At 35.8% G+C, this 15,914-nt stretch overlaps 1 protein-coding gene across 6 annotated transcripts in view; it reads right to left on the bottom strand.

Annotated features, from left to right (window-relative positions):
- Positions 1-15,914, bottom strand: part of SPAST (spastin) — an 87,886-nt gene that overhangs the window by 49,395 nt on the left and 22,577 nt on the right. For 4 of the 6 annotated variants that reach the window (XM_043987635.1, XM_043987631.1, XM_043987630.1 and 1 more), the window contains one exon: positions 1,424-1,519. The exons of the other annotated variants lie outside the window; for them this stretch is intronic. In XM_043987635.1, coding sequence (XP_043843570.1) covers positions 1,424-1,519 — 96 coding nt within the window. The remainder of the gene's footprint in view (positions 1-1,423; positions 1,520-15,914) is intronic. 6 annotated transcript variants of the gene reach the window in all.

Here is a 15,914-nt window from a genome sequence, read left to right as displayed (position 1 = left end):
AGCAAAATGATTATCAGGTAAAGGCATGGACTAGATGTTTTTTCTTTTTTTTTTTTTTTTTGGTGAGGCAATTAATTAATTGACTTGCCCAGGGTCACACAGCTATTAAGTGTTAAGTGTCTGACCCCGGATTTGAACTCAGGTCCTCCTGACTCCAGGGCTGGTGCTCTATCTACTGTACCACCTGACTGCCCGTTTTCTAAATGTAACCAAAATGAAAAGCCTCTGAAGTTCCTTCCAATTCTGAGATTCTGTGATAACCTAATCAAATTGACAGTAAGATCAAAGTTTAAAAGTAAAAAGGATATTGGAAAACATCTTAAATCACTTCAGCAAAACATCTGTCTACCTTTTTTTTTTTTTTGTGAGGCAATTGGGGTTAAGTGACTTGCCCAGGGTCACACAGCTAGTAAGTGTCAAGTGTCTGAGGCCGGATTTGAACTCAGGTACTCCTGACTCCAGGGCTGGTGCTTTATCCACTGCGCCACCTAGCTGCCCCGTCTGTCTACCTTTTAAAGGATTTCTTAAGGAAAGCTACTCTACGATCTTTCCTATACTTCAAGATTTCATAATCTTTATAGCAGAGGCAGGGAAGTTTTTAACAGCTAACCTAAATTGCTCCTACAACAGTTTATGGGAAACAGTAACCTTCAGTGGACATAGGAGGAGAAAAAAGATATATAAAACCATATAGATAATGAAGCAAACCTATAACTTGAAAACTCAATGGCATTTGATTTCTCCTTGGTTTTACCATCCACTTACCAAGCAAGTATAATAAATCTCATCTATTCCAAAGTGACTGAGTGGAATTGCCTGAACATTCCAATTTCTTTTGCTACGTAAACCTGATTTCAAACTTGTAATGTTATGATACAATATTCATAAACCATATATAAATATATATGCATAATGTATACATTACATTAAAGCATAATATCTAAAATGCAATTCTAAAACAATGAAAATAGTGAAAACCACAAAGTAAAGTTTACCATATCACTTTTAAAAATTACTACCATAATCCAAAAGACACAAAAGCTTAATTTTCATGTCCTTTCTGAGAAAATGAATTTTAAAAATCAATTAGAAAAAGTGTTATTCACAATTAAATGGGCTATGCACAAAAGCATAAAGGAGAACAGAGGCATGTAACTGTTTTGCCTTTTCATTAATACAATGTTCCTAATATAATTTTACTTACATGTATCATTAGCAATAGGAAAATGTAAGGAAAAAAAGATATGCCATTTAATGTCAAAGAATAAGCAATCAACAGAGCCTTATGAAAATGGAAAACTAAAACTTCTAAAACAGAAAAATGTATCCTTTCATTAAGTGTGGGATTAGTTGACTCAATTTTGCATGCATGAAATTAAGAGAGATGCTCATTTTACATAAGTGTCAGTTAACCCAAACCCACCTGACTGGAGATGTCCATTGCGGCATGTCAGGTTAGTAGTGTCATTATAGACGTCCGTTTGCGACTTGGGAAATTGCAAAACTGGTTGCAGCTTCTCTATGCAACAAACAGAAAGGGGGTAAAAAAAAAATACAAAATAAACCAAAAAAGCTAACAAATAAGTGCATATTAAGATCAAATGGATTTTAGAGTTAAGTTTTTTTGCATTATATAGAATTGATATAAATTCTAATTAGCACAAAATACATAAATGAAAATAACAGTAAAAATCAACAACTCTAGTGCTTGTTTATAGGCAAAAATGAAAGGTTATTAAATTATAAGAAGTCTAGTACTTGCTTATTATCATCATTAATAAATATTTAGCATCTACTAAGGACGGGAAACTGTGTTAGGCACTGTGGATAAATACAAAGAAGTTTAAGACAGTAAAATTCCTATTTCTCAGGACCTTAAAATCTACTTGGAAAGGCTAAAACATGCAACAATGAAAAAAACTGTAAGTATGAAACTGTAGAAAAAAGCAGAAGAGAGTCTGTATTAGAAGGATGTCCCTGTGGGCTAGGGTGGCATGTAAACAAAAGCTTTATAAAAGATGGATCTAACTTGAGCCTTGGGACATAGCTAAGATTTTGATAAAGAGGAACAGAAAACTAACCCAACAGAAAGAACAGAATTAGAAAAATTACAAAAGTACAGACAAAAAAGGAAAGTCAGACCCTTTTTTTAGATGTCATTCTATATAACTCACAAAGAAACCAACATCCCACTTCTTTACATTTACAATCAAGCAAAGAAAACACAAATTCTGTTGCAAAATTCCCTTTGATGATGCAAATCAGGATCATTACTCTATTGCTTAGAGAAAATTATGCATAATAGCTCTTACAGACCTTAATGCCAAATTTTATTTCTTGAATAACTCACTTCTAACTGGTGTACTCCTGATTACATACTACTTCTATTATTTATCCTCACTCTTGATATCCAAGGAAAGCCAAAATTACTGGTGCTTCTGGGAACCACTGCCCTTGAGTTATTTGTGAAAGGTCAGGGAAGAATCTTGCTGTTGGGACTGCAGCAGAAAAAGATGTGTTCTTGGTATCTCCAATTCAAATTCTTAATACATTATACCACAGGATGAATGTTATAAATGACAGTTAGGCTCTTCAGCAGAGGTTCTTAACCTGGAATCTGTGGACTTGTCTAGTATTTTTGATAACTGTATTTCAATATAATAATTTTCTTTTGTAATACTATGTATTTTATTTTATGTATTTAAAAACATTATTCTAAGGAGGGTCCCATAGGTTTTACCATACTACCAAAGGAGTCTATGATACAAAAAAGATTAAGAACCCCTGCTCTATAGTATTATTAATACTATTATTTCAAATATGGTATTGGTTAAATAGGCTGAACAGGAAAAATAACCTGCCACCCTTTGTAACACCATTTCCAACAGAAAATGTGTTCTGAGTTTCACTACTTAACAGACACTTAAGGACTAAATGTCATTGGCATGAGTATTTCCTCTCCACCAATATATGTCAAAACTTGGTAGATGGTTGCCCAAGTGTTGCTGTAGATGAAAAATTTCTCTTTCTAAAGCCAACTCTGAACTTGAGCTAGTTCTCAGATCAGAGACATATTTCCCAGCTTAGTAGAACCTGCCAACAATTGTGTTCCACTGATACAGGTTTTAAGTATCCAGGATCATTTAAGTTCCAAACAAATGATATAAAATGAACTTTCAAAATACAAACTAGTTGGAAAATATGCATGCCCCCCCCAAAAGACTGCAGAAATGCTTTATGTATTTTTTTATGGCTCAAGAAAATAGTTCCTTGTTTAGTCACAGAAAGTATCTTTAGCTTATGATTATGGGAATAATCATATATCCTTGGTACTATCTGTTTTAAAAAGTTAAAATTATTAAATTACTACTTTTAAAGTTATGATTTAAATTTTGGGGGGATGAGGCAACTTGCCCAGGGTCACACAGCTAATAAGTGTCAAGTGTCTGAGGCCAAATTTGAACTCAGGTCCTCCTGAATCCAGGGCCGGTGCTTTATCTACTGTGCCACTAAGCTGTCCCCCTTATGATTTAATTTTTTAAATACCAATGGTTACTGTGATAAAACACATCAAAAACCTTCACAGCAAACTAAGAAATCAATGTCCTTTTAAATTAGACAAACATTCAGATAAGATATTCCAAAAGCAATTTTCAAGACATTCATTTTTCTATAAAATTACTTTACACCTTTGCAACACAACTACATAAATAGAATGAAATGCCATGAAGTTGGCAAAATTAAACTGAATTTGACTCGATACAAAACCAACACACACAGAAGCTTTCTGCTATGCCTCTTCTATGCAAAATGAATTTCCACACAATTTTTTTTTGATAATAAACATTTCTGAGTTCCAGATTTTATCCCTCCTTCCCTCTTCCCTCCCTGAGGTGCAATTATGTAAAACATTACCATAGTAGTCATTTGCATAAGAAAACTTGAACAAAAGAAAAAGAATGAAATAAAGTGAAAAATAGCATACTTCAGTCTGTGTTCAATCAATATCAGTTCTTACTTTGGAGGCATACACAAATTCTTAGCAAGAACTTCACTTAAGATATTTCTTTAAAAAATAGGTAGATTTCTCTTTAAAAGCTTGCTATATGCATATAGTGTTACTCCACTAAAGCTCATAAAATAATCAAATGTTAGAATTAGAAGATACTTTCTACTTCTGATCTCACATTCTATAAATGATGAAATTGAGGCCCAGAAACAGTAGTGACATGAGGGCTTTGGATAAATCAGAAGATATTTCTCCTGTGAGAAGCAAAACCAAAGATAACCAGATAATAGGACAGACATATCAAGGAATCAAGGGACTATTAAAGTTTAGAATGACCAATTAGATATCAGGATAGACATAACCAAGGAGTAAAGGAATATATCAGGAAAGTCAATTAGGCATGGCTACTACCTGACCAGAGCTAGGAGAAAGAGATAACCTCAAAGGTCAGGACCATCATTTCCAAAAAGTCCCCTCAACTCTCAGGAATATGCAAGCATCCAAGCTTTCCCTGCCCCCGCCAAAAAGGTGGACACCCCATCTATCCTCTATAAAAGCTTTTGCCTTCCTTCTGTTCAAGGAGGAGAATGTTTCTAAGCCCTCCTCCCCTAGGGAGGAAGTCTCTGACTTCCCACTAGGTAGGTCACTTTCCTAGCACCAAATAAAAGACCACTTTAATTCTAATTGGACTACCTAAAAATACCTGGAATACCTAAGAACAATCACCACAGTAGCAAAGATCTAATTCCATCAATCAGTTGACTCAGGTCAACTGATTCTTGATCCAGTGCTCTTTCCACTGTTTTTTATTGTCACTCTGTGGCTATTTTGAAATAAATCTTCAACCTAATACCAACTTCTATTAAAATAAAAAATTAAACATAATGCACTAAAAAGCAAGTTTATTAAAATATAGTTTTATTACACTAGATATACTGTATTCATCTCTCAGATGGGGGATATATACTCTAAACAATATGGCAAATAGCACCCTATATCTAGAAATGAAGTACATATTTGGGAAGAAAATTAATTTTTCTTTTAAATGCCACCAACAAATTGTTTATACTACCTAATTTATAAAAATTTAAATATTCTTAAATTGCATACTCTATGACCAACCTTCATTGTTACCATTACAGAATTCCACTTTCAGTATAAACAAACTTTTATCTCTACTTTATTTTCTAACACAAATGCTGTATCCTTCCTTAAACTATCCTGTTTGATTTATCCATGTATATACTGCATTCCCTAACAGAATGCAAATTCTTTGAGGACAAAAGTTGGCTTATTTTAGTCTTTGCATTCCCAGCACATAATAGGTGCTTAACAAAATGTTTGAACTGAATTCCACAGGGCACTGTGAGGTAGCTGGGACAAAGGCTGGAAAGTCTGTTTATAATAGGATTAGGAATGCTATAAACAGCTCAAACTACCATAAACAGTTCAATCTACTAGCACCTGACAGCAATGGCACTCCGGAAATCACAACTTCACAAAACTTACATGAAAACTAGGCTTATTACAAGAGAAATGAACATACATGTGGAACCCAAAGCCAGGGCAAAAACTTCACAGTTCTTACAGAAGTTTGCATATTTATGACAGCTGGACAAAGGAAGGAGATACCAGAATCCTCCTAAAGGGGTGTGGTATGGGAAGGGAAAGGAGCAGTAAAGGTGGGAAAAAAATAAAACCCCTCCTAAAAGAAGAGAAACAAGGCAATGGAAAAAAAGGCACATTCTTTTCCCTTTGGAACTGAAGATCATGAAAATATGACAGTCTACTTATCTACAAGGGTCTCAGCTGCACAAGTCTAGTGCAGACTGTCTGGTGCTTATCTTTACTCCCAAGGACACACAGGATTCCAGTTTGAGGTGCAAACAACAACTTGTGTCAGCTGAGGGGGCTTTGTCCTCCACACATTCAGAGCTTTCTGCATGCTCTGGGTCCAATGTTTGCAGAAAATATGGCCACTCAAAAAGACAAGTTCAGGGGATCCCTTAATAATCCTTAACAATAGTGAGATGAGGACTAACATGTCTTGGATTAAATCAACTACATTTAGTAGTCAAAGTTTGGTGAGAGCCAATGGAGTAATAAGCACAGGGGAAACACTGGTTGAGGGTAATAGGCCTAGCACAATAGTAATGAAGTATCATTTGGTCCTTGGTTGTCCTCCTCTATTATGTTATAATGAGAGTGTCATCAAATCCCAGGATCTAATAAATAGTTCAAAGGAACCTCAGAGACCATGTAGTCCTACTTATTCCTCAACAAGAATCTCCTCTACAACTACCTGACAAATACTCACTGGACTTTATTTGAAGACTAGGAATGAGGAAAAAACATATTATCTCCTGTGCCTGCCCATATGACTTTTGGATATCTCTAATTTTCCTGACATAAAGTCTGAAATTTTCTCTGCAATTTCTACCCATTACTCATGGTTTTGACTTCTAAGACCAAGAGGAGAAGTCAAAGTCTTTTTCTCCAGGACAATTCTTCAAATACTTTAAGACAGCCATCACATCTCACCCAAGTCTCTTCTTCATCAGTTCACTGTTGTCTTTATTGATGCAATTCCACAGTCCACATTGAGAATCTGAATTTTTTTTTTTTTTTTTTGCAGGCAACGGGGGTAAAGTGACTTGCCCATGGTCACACAGCTAGTAAGTGTCAAGTGTCTGAGGCCGGATTTGAACTCAGGTACTCCTGAATCCAGGGCCGGTGCTTAACCACTGCGCCATCTAGCTGCCCCCTGAGAATCTGAATTTTTAAAGTAAGTGTGGTCAGGTTCACTCTTGCTCTATCTACACTCTAAATTAAGTTCTCTCCTAATTGCTCATCACTTTAGAAGGGAACCCAATAGAAAGCATATGGCACTTGGGACATATCACTATTTAGAATATCAAATAAATTAAAAAACGGATAAATGTCAACTTTAACAAGCACAACCTTAATGCAAGATCACTATTGTTCTCTCAAGGCTTCAGCTGAGCCTACATCCTGTTATATCTCCACCTATTCTACCTATACAATCTCCCAGGCATTCATCCTGACACCCCACCTAATGCAGACCCTCATCACCCCTCTCCTAGACTACTTGAAAATCCTCCTTAGCTGACAGTGAGAAATGTGAAAATGGGGGCCCCCCTCAAAGTGCTTAGTGCTTGCTCTGCTCTGCTAGGGGGCAGCCCCCTCTCCTGAGAATGAACATAAAGGAGCCTTTGACACACCACTTATGCTGAGTATTGGAGTGTTATTTCTCACAAGAAGTAGATAAGAAAATAGATAAGCAGGGCAGCTTTGAAATTAACATATTAAATAGATGATATACTTAAAAAGAAAAGCAAATGTACATAATAGTCACAGTTGCATATGTAATTGTTAAGGGCTAAAATTCTAGCTAAACTGTCTAAAATATCTAATGAGTGGTCACCAATAAATTATAAGCTTTAGCAAGAGTTAGACTTTTAAGCATTTATTAAGGAGAATAAGAATTTGGTAAAGAGAGAGAGAAAGGGCTACATTCATCTATCTATTAAAGGGAGAGCACATTTCTAGCTCTGCTCTCCACCAGAGTCCAAAGGAAAGAGAGCGAGTCAGAGCGCCCGGTTCTTCCTTCTTCCTCCCACTAGCAAACGTCACTTCCTGACGCCAAAGATGCATGTTCTTTCCCTCAAAGACCTTCCTTTTATGGCAGAACTTTTCTACAGTAAGTCTCCAGCAGGTGGCGTCATTCCAATCGTTACATAATCTTCATATCTATTCTACCTAACATATGAAAAATTTCATTTTCTTTGTTGTTTATAAGGTAGAGAATTTTTTTTTTAATTTAAGGCAGTTAAAAAAATAGTTGTTAGTTTCTAAGGTGTCTTTCAAGTCTAATATTCTATCTTTTTTTTTTTTTTTTGCTGGGCAATGGGGGTTAAGTGACTTGCCCAGGGTCACACAGCTAGTAAGTCAAGTGTCTGAGGCCGGATTTGAACTCAGGTACTCCTGAATCCAAGGCTGGTGCTTTATCCACCTATCATTTTCAATAAACCAATTGCTGTAAGCATCATCAGGATGATGCTAGAACATAAGTTAAAACTCAAATTTTGATCCATTAAAATTCAAGCCAATCTATGTATTGTTAATTTATACTCTGAATTTTATATTATCAATCTGAGACTACTACAGATACTCATATTTTCAAGGTAGACCAGCACTCCCAGTACTTCTAGAGGATCAGACAGACATTCTAACATTTATGTCCCAGTCAGGTAATTTATACTCAGTATTGACATATGCTACACCAACATAGGGCTCCCAGCTTTGTTCTACTTCTGCAGACAAAACATAGGAAAAACCACTGCACATACACGGTGACTCCCTTTAAGCTTTACTTTGCAGGGTCAGACAGGCAGGCGCCATAGCTAGTTTGTGGTACAACCTGCACATGCCTCTAGGGTAAGCTGAATAGCAACTACTCTTTTCACACAAAGCACAAAGGACCAGAGAGCTTTTGTGCTCTAAGCTAGCTGATATAATATACCTTGGAGCAGATTTTGTTAACTAACAGGTTGGTCATCTGATTTTTCTTGGTGATAATGCTAGTCAAATACACCATTCTGAGACAGGTACTATTTGTGTTGGTAAAAAGACATGAATTAGAGCAAACAAAACAGTGATTTTTAAATGTCAGCTTCTTCAATTAACATTAACTCCAAAGAAATTTGCTTGCAAAAACATTTAAACAACTAAAAATGAAGGCCAGAAATGAAGCCTCTATTTTAAGTACATTTTTATAATCATTATTAAAAAGTTCTACTCATTACTGAAATAAATTATGTAGCCTATGTCTGTGTATGTCTACATGAAGCCCTAAAGTTGATGTTGATCTATGGAAACTACTGCCAAAGTGAATCTACTCCAATCAAGTATATTGTTAGTCAAGGAAAACAAGCTAAGATACCTTCCTCCCAGAGTAGCAAATGCTTTGGGAACTCAAACTTTTTAGTTAAAAAACAAAACAAAACTCCTTGTATTGCCAACAATTTTTTAAAATAGCACAAATAAATCTTTTTGAAGTTAAATGAAAAAAGATGTCAAGATAGAAAGTGTTACATGCAAAAATATTTTCAATAGAATGTCTTTGCTGCTTCAATTTTCACGTAAGAAAATATATGTAAATTAAGGTTTTCCTCAACTAAACACTGAGTTATCTCCTCCCCATCCCCCAAGCAGTATGGATATGGGATTCCAGGATCCTATGCAAAAAACTTTGTAAAAATGGAGCGCTAAGGATAATTATGGGATCCATCAATGTCACTAGATGCCCGAGGTGTGAGTGAAATCTCTATTGAGTAAGGGAAAGACTGCTGATTTGCAATCAGAAAAACCTCTGTTCAGATCTCACCTCTAACACAATGTGATCATGGGCAAATTAGTTGACCCCTCTGAGTCTGTTTCTCATCTATAAAATGAAAGCGTTTTACTGGGCCCCATAGGTCCTTCCAGTTCTAAATAGATGACCCTCATCTGTAGTACATTCTTCAGAGTTGTAATGAAGATCAAACGAAATAATGTGCATGGTGTGATGGAAAGACTGGATTTGGATACCCAAAACCTGAGTTCAAATTCCAGCTCTATCACTTACTAGTTATATGACTTTGGGTAAGTCAACCTCTCTGACCCATAGTTTCCTTATATATCAAAAAAAGAGGCTGGAAGAGGTAAAACCCTCCTTCCTATGATCCTATGTATACAAAGCACTTTGTAACCATCAAAGTGCTTTATAAATACCAGCTGCTGTAATCATGAATAACTGAATACTTCTTGAATGTTTGTGGCAGAGAATGGCCATGACAATATTATTCAGTACCAAAATACTTTCTAAGGCATAGCACCATGCAACTTTAACAACAATGATTTATTTATTTAGCTCTCTCCTCTAATGTAATATAAGGCAGCTAAGTTGCTCATAAGAAAAAGATATGCCCATTATTGGAATAATTTCATCATCCTGTAAGATCTCATCAGCCTTGGCATACCAAGTCATCACAATCCTTTGCCTCTGTGATTGGAGGGCGGATCCATGAATTTCAAACCTCTTTAAAAGGAAAGCTAAGCTCAAGCATCTCATTTCTCACCCTGCTGCACTACTTTGGAACTTCTCTTACTTCTCCATCATTTCTTCTCACCCCAGCACGTATCTTCCCACTCCCCTTTTCAGGTTCCTTTTGTGCGCTGTCTTCCCCCAGTCCAAATTAACTGTAAACTTGTTGAGGGAAGGAGCCCTTCCCGCCCCCCACTAGTATTCTCAGTGCTTAGCACAGTGCCTGGCATATAGTAGGCACTTTTTAAATGTTTATTGATATGCATCCAAAGCAATTAACTTAAAATATAGTAGCATCTGACCTTTACGCCACACATATTGATATCTTACTGGCTACAAAGTCCTCTACCTACATTATTTCCTCTTCACCACAGTCCCTAAAATGAAGGTAGCATAAGAATCCTCAATTTATATATGAGAAAATCATAACTGTGAGAAATTAAATGACTTACTCAAAGTCACGCAGATAGCACTACTAGATAACAAAATTAGATCCCATTCCAAATTTATGTTCTACTATTACAATTTAAATAACTATGTATTAAATAAGTACACTAAATTAATTATCTCCTTATGCTATTGTTTTGTATCTTTCTTCCCTTTCAAAATCAAATTCCTAGAAAAAGCTGTGTCTTTTATTGTCTCTACTTTCTCTCCTCTAACATCTCTACCCTTTACAATCTGACTTCCAAACTAAAACTGTCCCCAGAGTAATCTCTTCATTACCAAATTCAATGGCCTTTTCTTAGTTCTTACCTTTATGACCTCTTTACAGTATAACTAATTTTTCTCTCCTGGATACTTTCTGCTCCTGGATTTCATGCAACTGTTCTCTTTTGATTCTCCTTTTACCTGACTGCCCACTTGTCCTCATTCACTTTTGCTGGTTGTTCCACAAGCTTCTCAAATTATACATATCCCACACAGAATTGATTGTCTTTTCACCCAAAGGCACCTCTTTTCAGAACTTCTCTATCACTTCAAGGGTACCACCATTCTTCCAGTCATACAACTTTACAATCTTAATTCTTCAATCTCATTTACCCCACATAGTCTATTAGTTGTCAAATCTTTTCATTTCTTTCTCCACATCTCTCAACTATATTACAACCTCTACACTTATAGTCATTACTCTAATTTGAGCCTTTATCCCTTCTTGCCTTGGACTATCCCAATAGCTTCATACTTGATCTCCCCATCTCAGTTATTTCCCCACTCCAATCCATCCCACACACAGCCCTACTCAATTCCAATTTTATTACCTCAAGGACCAAATATGAACTCCTCTGACTAGAATGTAAAACTCTTCACGACATGACTCCTTCCTATCTATATATCTTCTTAAACATGATTGCCTTCCACATACTCTACTGTCCATTCATACTGGTTTTCTTGCTGTCCCTCACACAATAAATTCCACCTCTATTTTCCATGCACCAGCTGTCCCTCCCCCATGCCTGGAGTGCCCTCCCTTCCTAATTCTGCCACTGTGAGTCCTTGGCTTCCTTCAAGGATTAGTTTAAACCAAATCTTTTATAGGAGGCCTTTTTTTAGTGCTTTCCCCTCTAAAATTATTTTCCATCTACTCTATGAATTTTGTATATCTCTGGGTACTTGTCTTCCCCATTAGAATTTAAGTCCTGTGAAGGCAGGGTCTGTTTTTGCTTTTGTTTCATATATTCAGTGCTTGACATAGTACCTAGAACTTAATAACTATTTTTAAAAAGCTTACTGATTGATCATCCATATGGAACCTCATAACTGTGGGTATACTCCAAGATTCTGTCCTGGGTCCTCTTCTTTTATCCTTCTACTCTATCATGATATCCTCATCAAGTGTCATGGGTTTAATTATCTCAAAACAAATGACTTCCAGATCTAACATAATCATAGCCTCTCTCCTGAGCTCTAGTCTTACAAGACCAACCATCTATTAGACATTTCCAACTAAATATCCCACAGGCATCTCAATTCAACACATTCAAAAAGAACTAATTATCTTTCCCCCCCAAATCTACCTCTCTTCAAAACGTCACTATTTTTGTCAAGGGCACTATCCTCCTTCTAGTCATCCAGGTTCACAACTTCAGTCAGTTCCAACCCCTTATTCTTCCTTACCACACATATCTAATCGTTTTATGTGTCTTATCCATTTTTACTCTACTGTTCCTTTTTCTCCACTCACAGCACCCCCTAGTGCAGGGCTTCATCAACTCTCACCTAGACAACTGTAATAGCCTCCCAATTGTCTTCCTTACACCCAGCTTCTTCCCTCTACAATCTATCTTCCAGGCAGATGCCAAAATGATATACTGAAAGTACAGGTCTGACCATGTTATTCTATTGTTCAATAAAGTCCAATGGCTCCCTATTGGCCCTAGAATCACAGATGAACTCCTCACTAGCATTTATATCCCTTCGTAGCTTGGATCCATTCTACTTTTCCAGACTTTTTATAAATTATTCCCCTTCTCATGCTCCACAGTCCAGTCAAACTGACTTTCTTGCTGTTCCTCAAACAGCACCATCTCTCACTCATGTCTGTGCTGTTGTAACACTTAAATTTTAGTTGATTTTTTGGAGTTTACTAGTTTGACCATCAGAATGTCTGCAAAAAATTAGTTTCCTATTTATCTATACTCATTTCCTTGATATCTTTTCCTTGTTATATTGCTATAACTAGCAATTCTAACACTATGTTAAATAATAGAGGTGATTTATCCTTTGATTTATCCTGAATGTTTTGAAAAGGCCTCTAATTTTTTCTTGATTATACTGAATTAGATCTTGATTTTAGACAGACACAACTCACAATATTAAGGAAAGATCCATTTATTCCTGTCTTTGTAGTTTTTAACAAAAATAGATATTATATTTAATCAAAAGCTTTTTCAGCATCTCTTGATATGATCATGTGCTTTATATTCTTTTTTTCAATTAATATAGTCCATTGTGTTCATAGTTTTCCTTGTGTTGAACCAAATTTAAATTCCTGGTATAAACATAATCCAGTCATAATAAATAATCAATTTTTAATGTTATTATAGCATCTTTGCTAATATTCTTTAATATTAGGAGTTAATATTTTTAAATAAATATTCATTAGGAATACTGGTTAATGTTATTCTTTCTGTGCTTTGCCCCTCACTAATAATTTAGGAATCAAGATCACATTCATATAATTTTCTATTTCTTTTTTCAACAACTTATATAAAATTAGAATTATTTTTTGAATATTTGATGGAATTCACTTATAAAACTATCTGGGTCTTGAATTGGGTTTTCCCCCCCTTTGGGAAGTTTAAGACTTGGTCAACTTCTTTTTCTGATATTGGGTTAAAGAAACCATTTCTTGTTAATCTAGAAAATTAATTTTGTTTGCAAGTATTTGCCCATTTAATCAGAATGACCAATTTTGCGTAAAAAAAAAAAAAGAATTACCAATTTTGATGGACTACAACTGGACCTTAATAACAGCTTCCTTTTCTTTTATCTTCAGTTGCTACAAATATTACTTATTTTGCATAAACTTTTGATTTTCTTCTTTTTATGAACTCTCTAAGGACTTTATTATCATCATTCCAATCTTGAAGAGTTTGAGGGTACTGATTACAAGGAAGAAGTTCCTTTGATTATTCTAGAAGAATACTTGAAGGGAGTAATCAAAAAAAGAGAATTGAATAGTTTTAGGAAATAGTGACTATAATTCAATATGCCCAGAAGTGGGGTAGCTAGGTGGTATAGTGGATAGAGCAATGGCCCTGGAGTCAGGGGGACCTGAGTTCAAATCCAGCCTCAGACACTTGACACTAACTTGCTATGTGACCCTGGGCAAGTCACTTAACCCCAATTGCCTCAAACATCCAAGGCCATCCCCAGCCGTCCTGATGTATATCTTGCCACTGGACCCAGATGGTTCTGGAGGAGTGAGGCTGGTGACTCTGCACAGTCCTCCCTCACCTAAATCCAATTCACTGCAAATCATGGCATCACTCCTGATGTCATGGTCCTCTTCAAGAATGAAGGACAACTGGGGCAGCTAGATGGCGCAGTGAATAAAGCACCAGCCCTGGATTCAGGAGTACCTGCATTCAAATCCAGCCTCAGACACTTACTAGCTGTGTGACCCTGGGCAAGTCACTTAACCCCAATTGCCTCACAAAAAAACCAAAAACAAAATAAAACAAAACAAAAAAGAATGAAGGACAAACAACAAGGACAGAATGTTAACCAAAAACTGTATTTTATCATACTGTAACCTTTTCCCTGTTCAAGATTCCTATTTACACTACTTTAAATTGTCTTGTGTTAGATATCTGGGTATTTCTCTAAGATAGAAATGCTGGATTTAGAATGCTAAATTAGTTTTTTAAAAAATGTATCTGGCTTACTTGGACCTCCAATGCAGAGTAGAGAATTGATATATCTCCTTTGGTAGCATAATGCCATTACTGCATTTATCTCCTTGTTTGAAATTTGGATTCCTTCCTGTGCTTTTTAAAATTCAACTGAAGTATATTTAATTCTGCTCCAGTTCCTCTAGTTTGAAATTTATACCTCAAGTATGTTTCTTTTTTTCTTTTTGTGGGGCAATGGGGGTTAAGTTACTTGCCTAGGGTCACAGAGCTAGTAAGTGTTAAGTGTCTGAGACCGGATTTGAACTCATGTGCTCCTGAATCCAGGGCCAGTGTTTTATCCACTGCGCCACCTAGCTACCACCTCAAGTTATGTTTCTTACAAACAACATACTGTTGGATTCTGTGTTCTGATCTATTTTGCTACCTTTTTACATAGCTAAATTTATAACATTCACAACCATGGTTGTTAATTGAGTAATTTCCTTCCATCCTGTCCTCTTGTACTTTTTCTTCTCTTTGTCCTCTCCTCTGTTTTTATAAAGAAAGTGGTAAACAAGGAGTCTGCTTAACACTAATGATTACTGAAGCAATCTGTTTCCACTCCATTGTTCCTTTTCTATTCTCCTTCCCTCAGACCCAATCACTAGTCTGACTCTTTTCCTTTTACCTTTTTTACAATTGAACCTCCAATATTAGTTTGTTTTGCTTATGACTATTCTCTTCCTATTAAAAATTACATTCTCCTCTTACTATCCTTGTCTATTTTGCTATTCAATTCAATGTCCATACTACACTTTTAATCTATGTGTGTTCAACCTTCCTTGTTCAGATGAGTAAGGTTGATGGAATGTGCATACCCCAATCCCCATCCTCCATGTTTGGACACTCTTCCTCCAATGTTCCCCTACTATATGAGGGGAGTTGCTTCACCTTCTTCCTTTGTCATTTAGTCCTTTCCAATGGACCAAATATATTTACCTTTATCCATTTTTTTTAGTTTCAAGTTTCTTGAGTTTTACTTGCATTTCAAAATTTCTACTGACCTTTTCATCATAAATGCTTGGAAGTCCTTTATTTCATTTATTAAAGGTTCACTTTTTTTCTCATGTAGTATTATTTCCAGTTTTATAAGATAGGTTATTCTTAGTTTCAAATCTTTTGCCTTCTAGGATGTCATCTTCTAAGTTTCTCTCATCTTTATAATGCCAGATACAAATATGTATTATCCTGACTGGCTTCTTGGTACTTAAATTCTTTCTTTTTGGCCATTTGCAATAATTTCTCTGTCTTGAATGCTTGAATGGGATTTTTCGTTTTGGAGTTTCTTTCATGAAATGACTAATAGATTCTATTTTCACTTTGCCTTATAGATTTCTAACAGACTGAGTCGGTTTTCATTTATGATTTCTTGAAATATGCTATATTTTAGGGGAGGTGTCAT

The sequence above is a fragment of the Dromiciops gliroides genome, chromosome 2, assembly GCF_019393635.1.
Source record: "Dromiciops gliroides isolate mDroGli1 chromosome 2, mDroGli1.pri, whole genome shotgun sequence".
Classification (NCBI taxonomy): Eukaryota; Metazoa; Chordata; class Mammalia; order Microbiotheria; family Microbiotheriidae; genus Dromiciops; species Dromiciops gliroides.
This window is presented reverse-complemented; position numbering and strand designations above follow the sequence as displayed.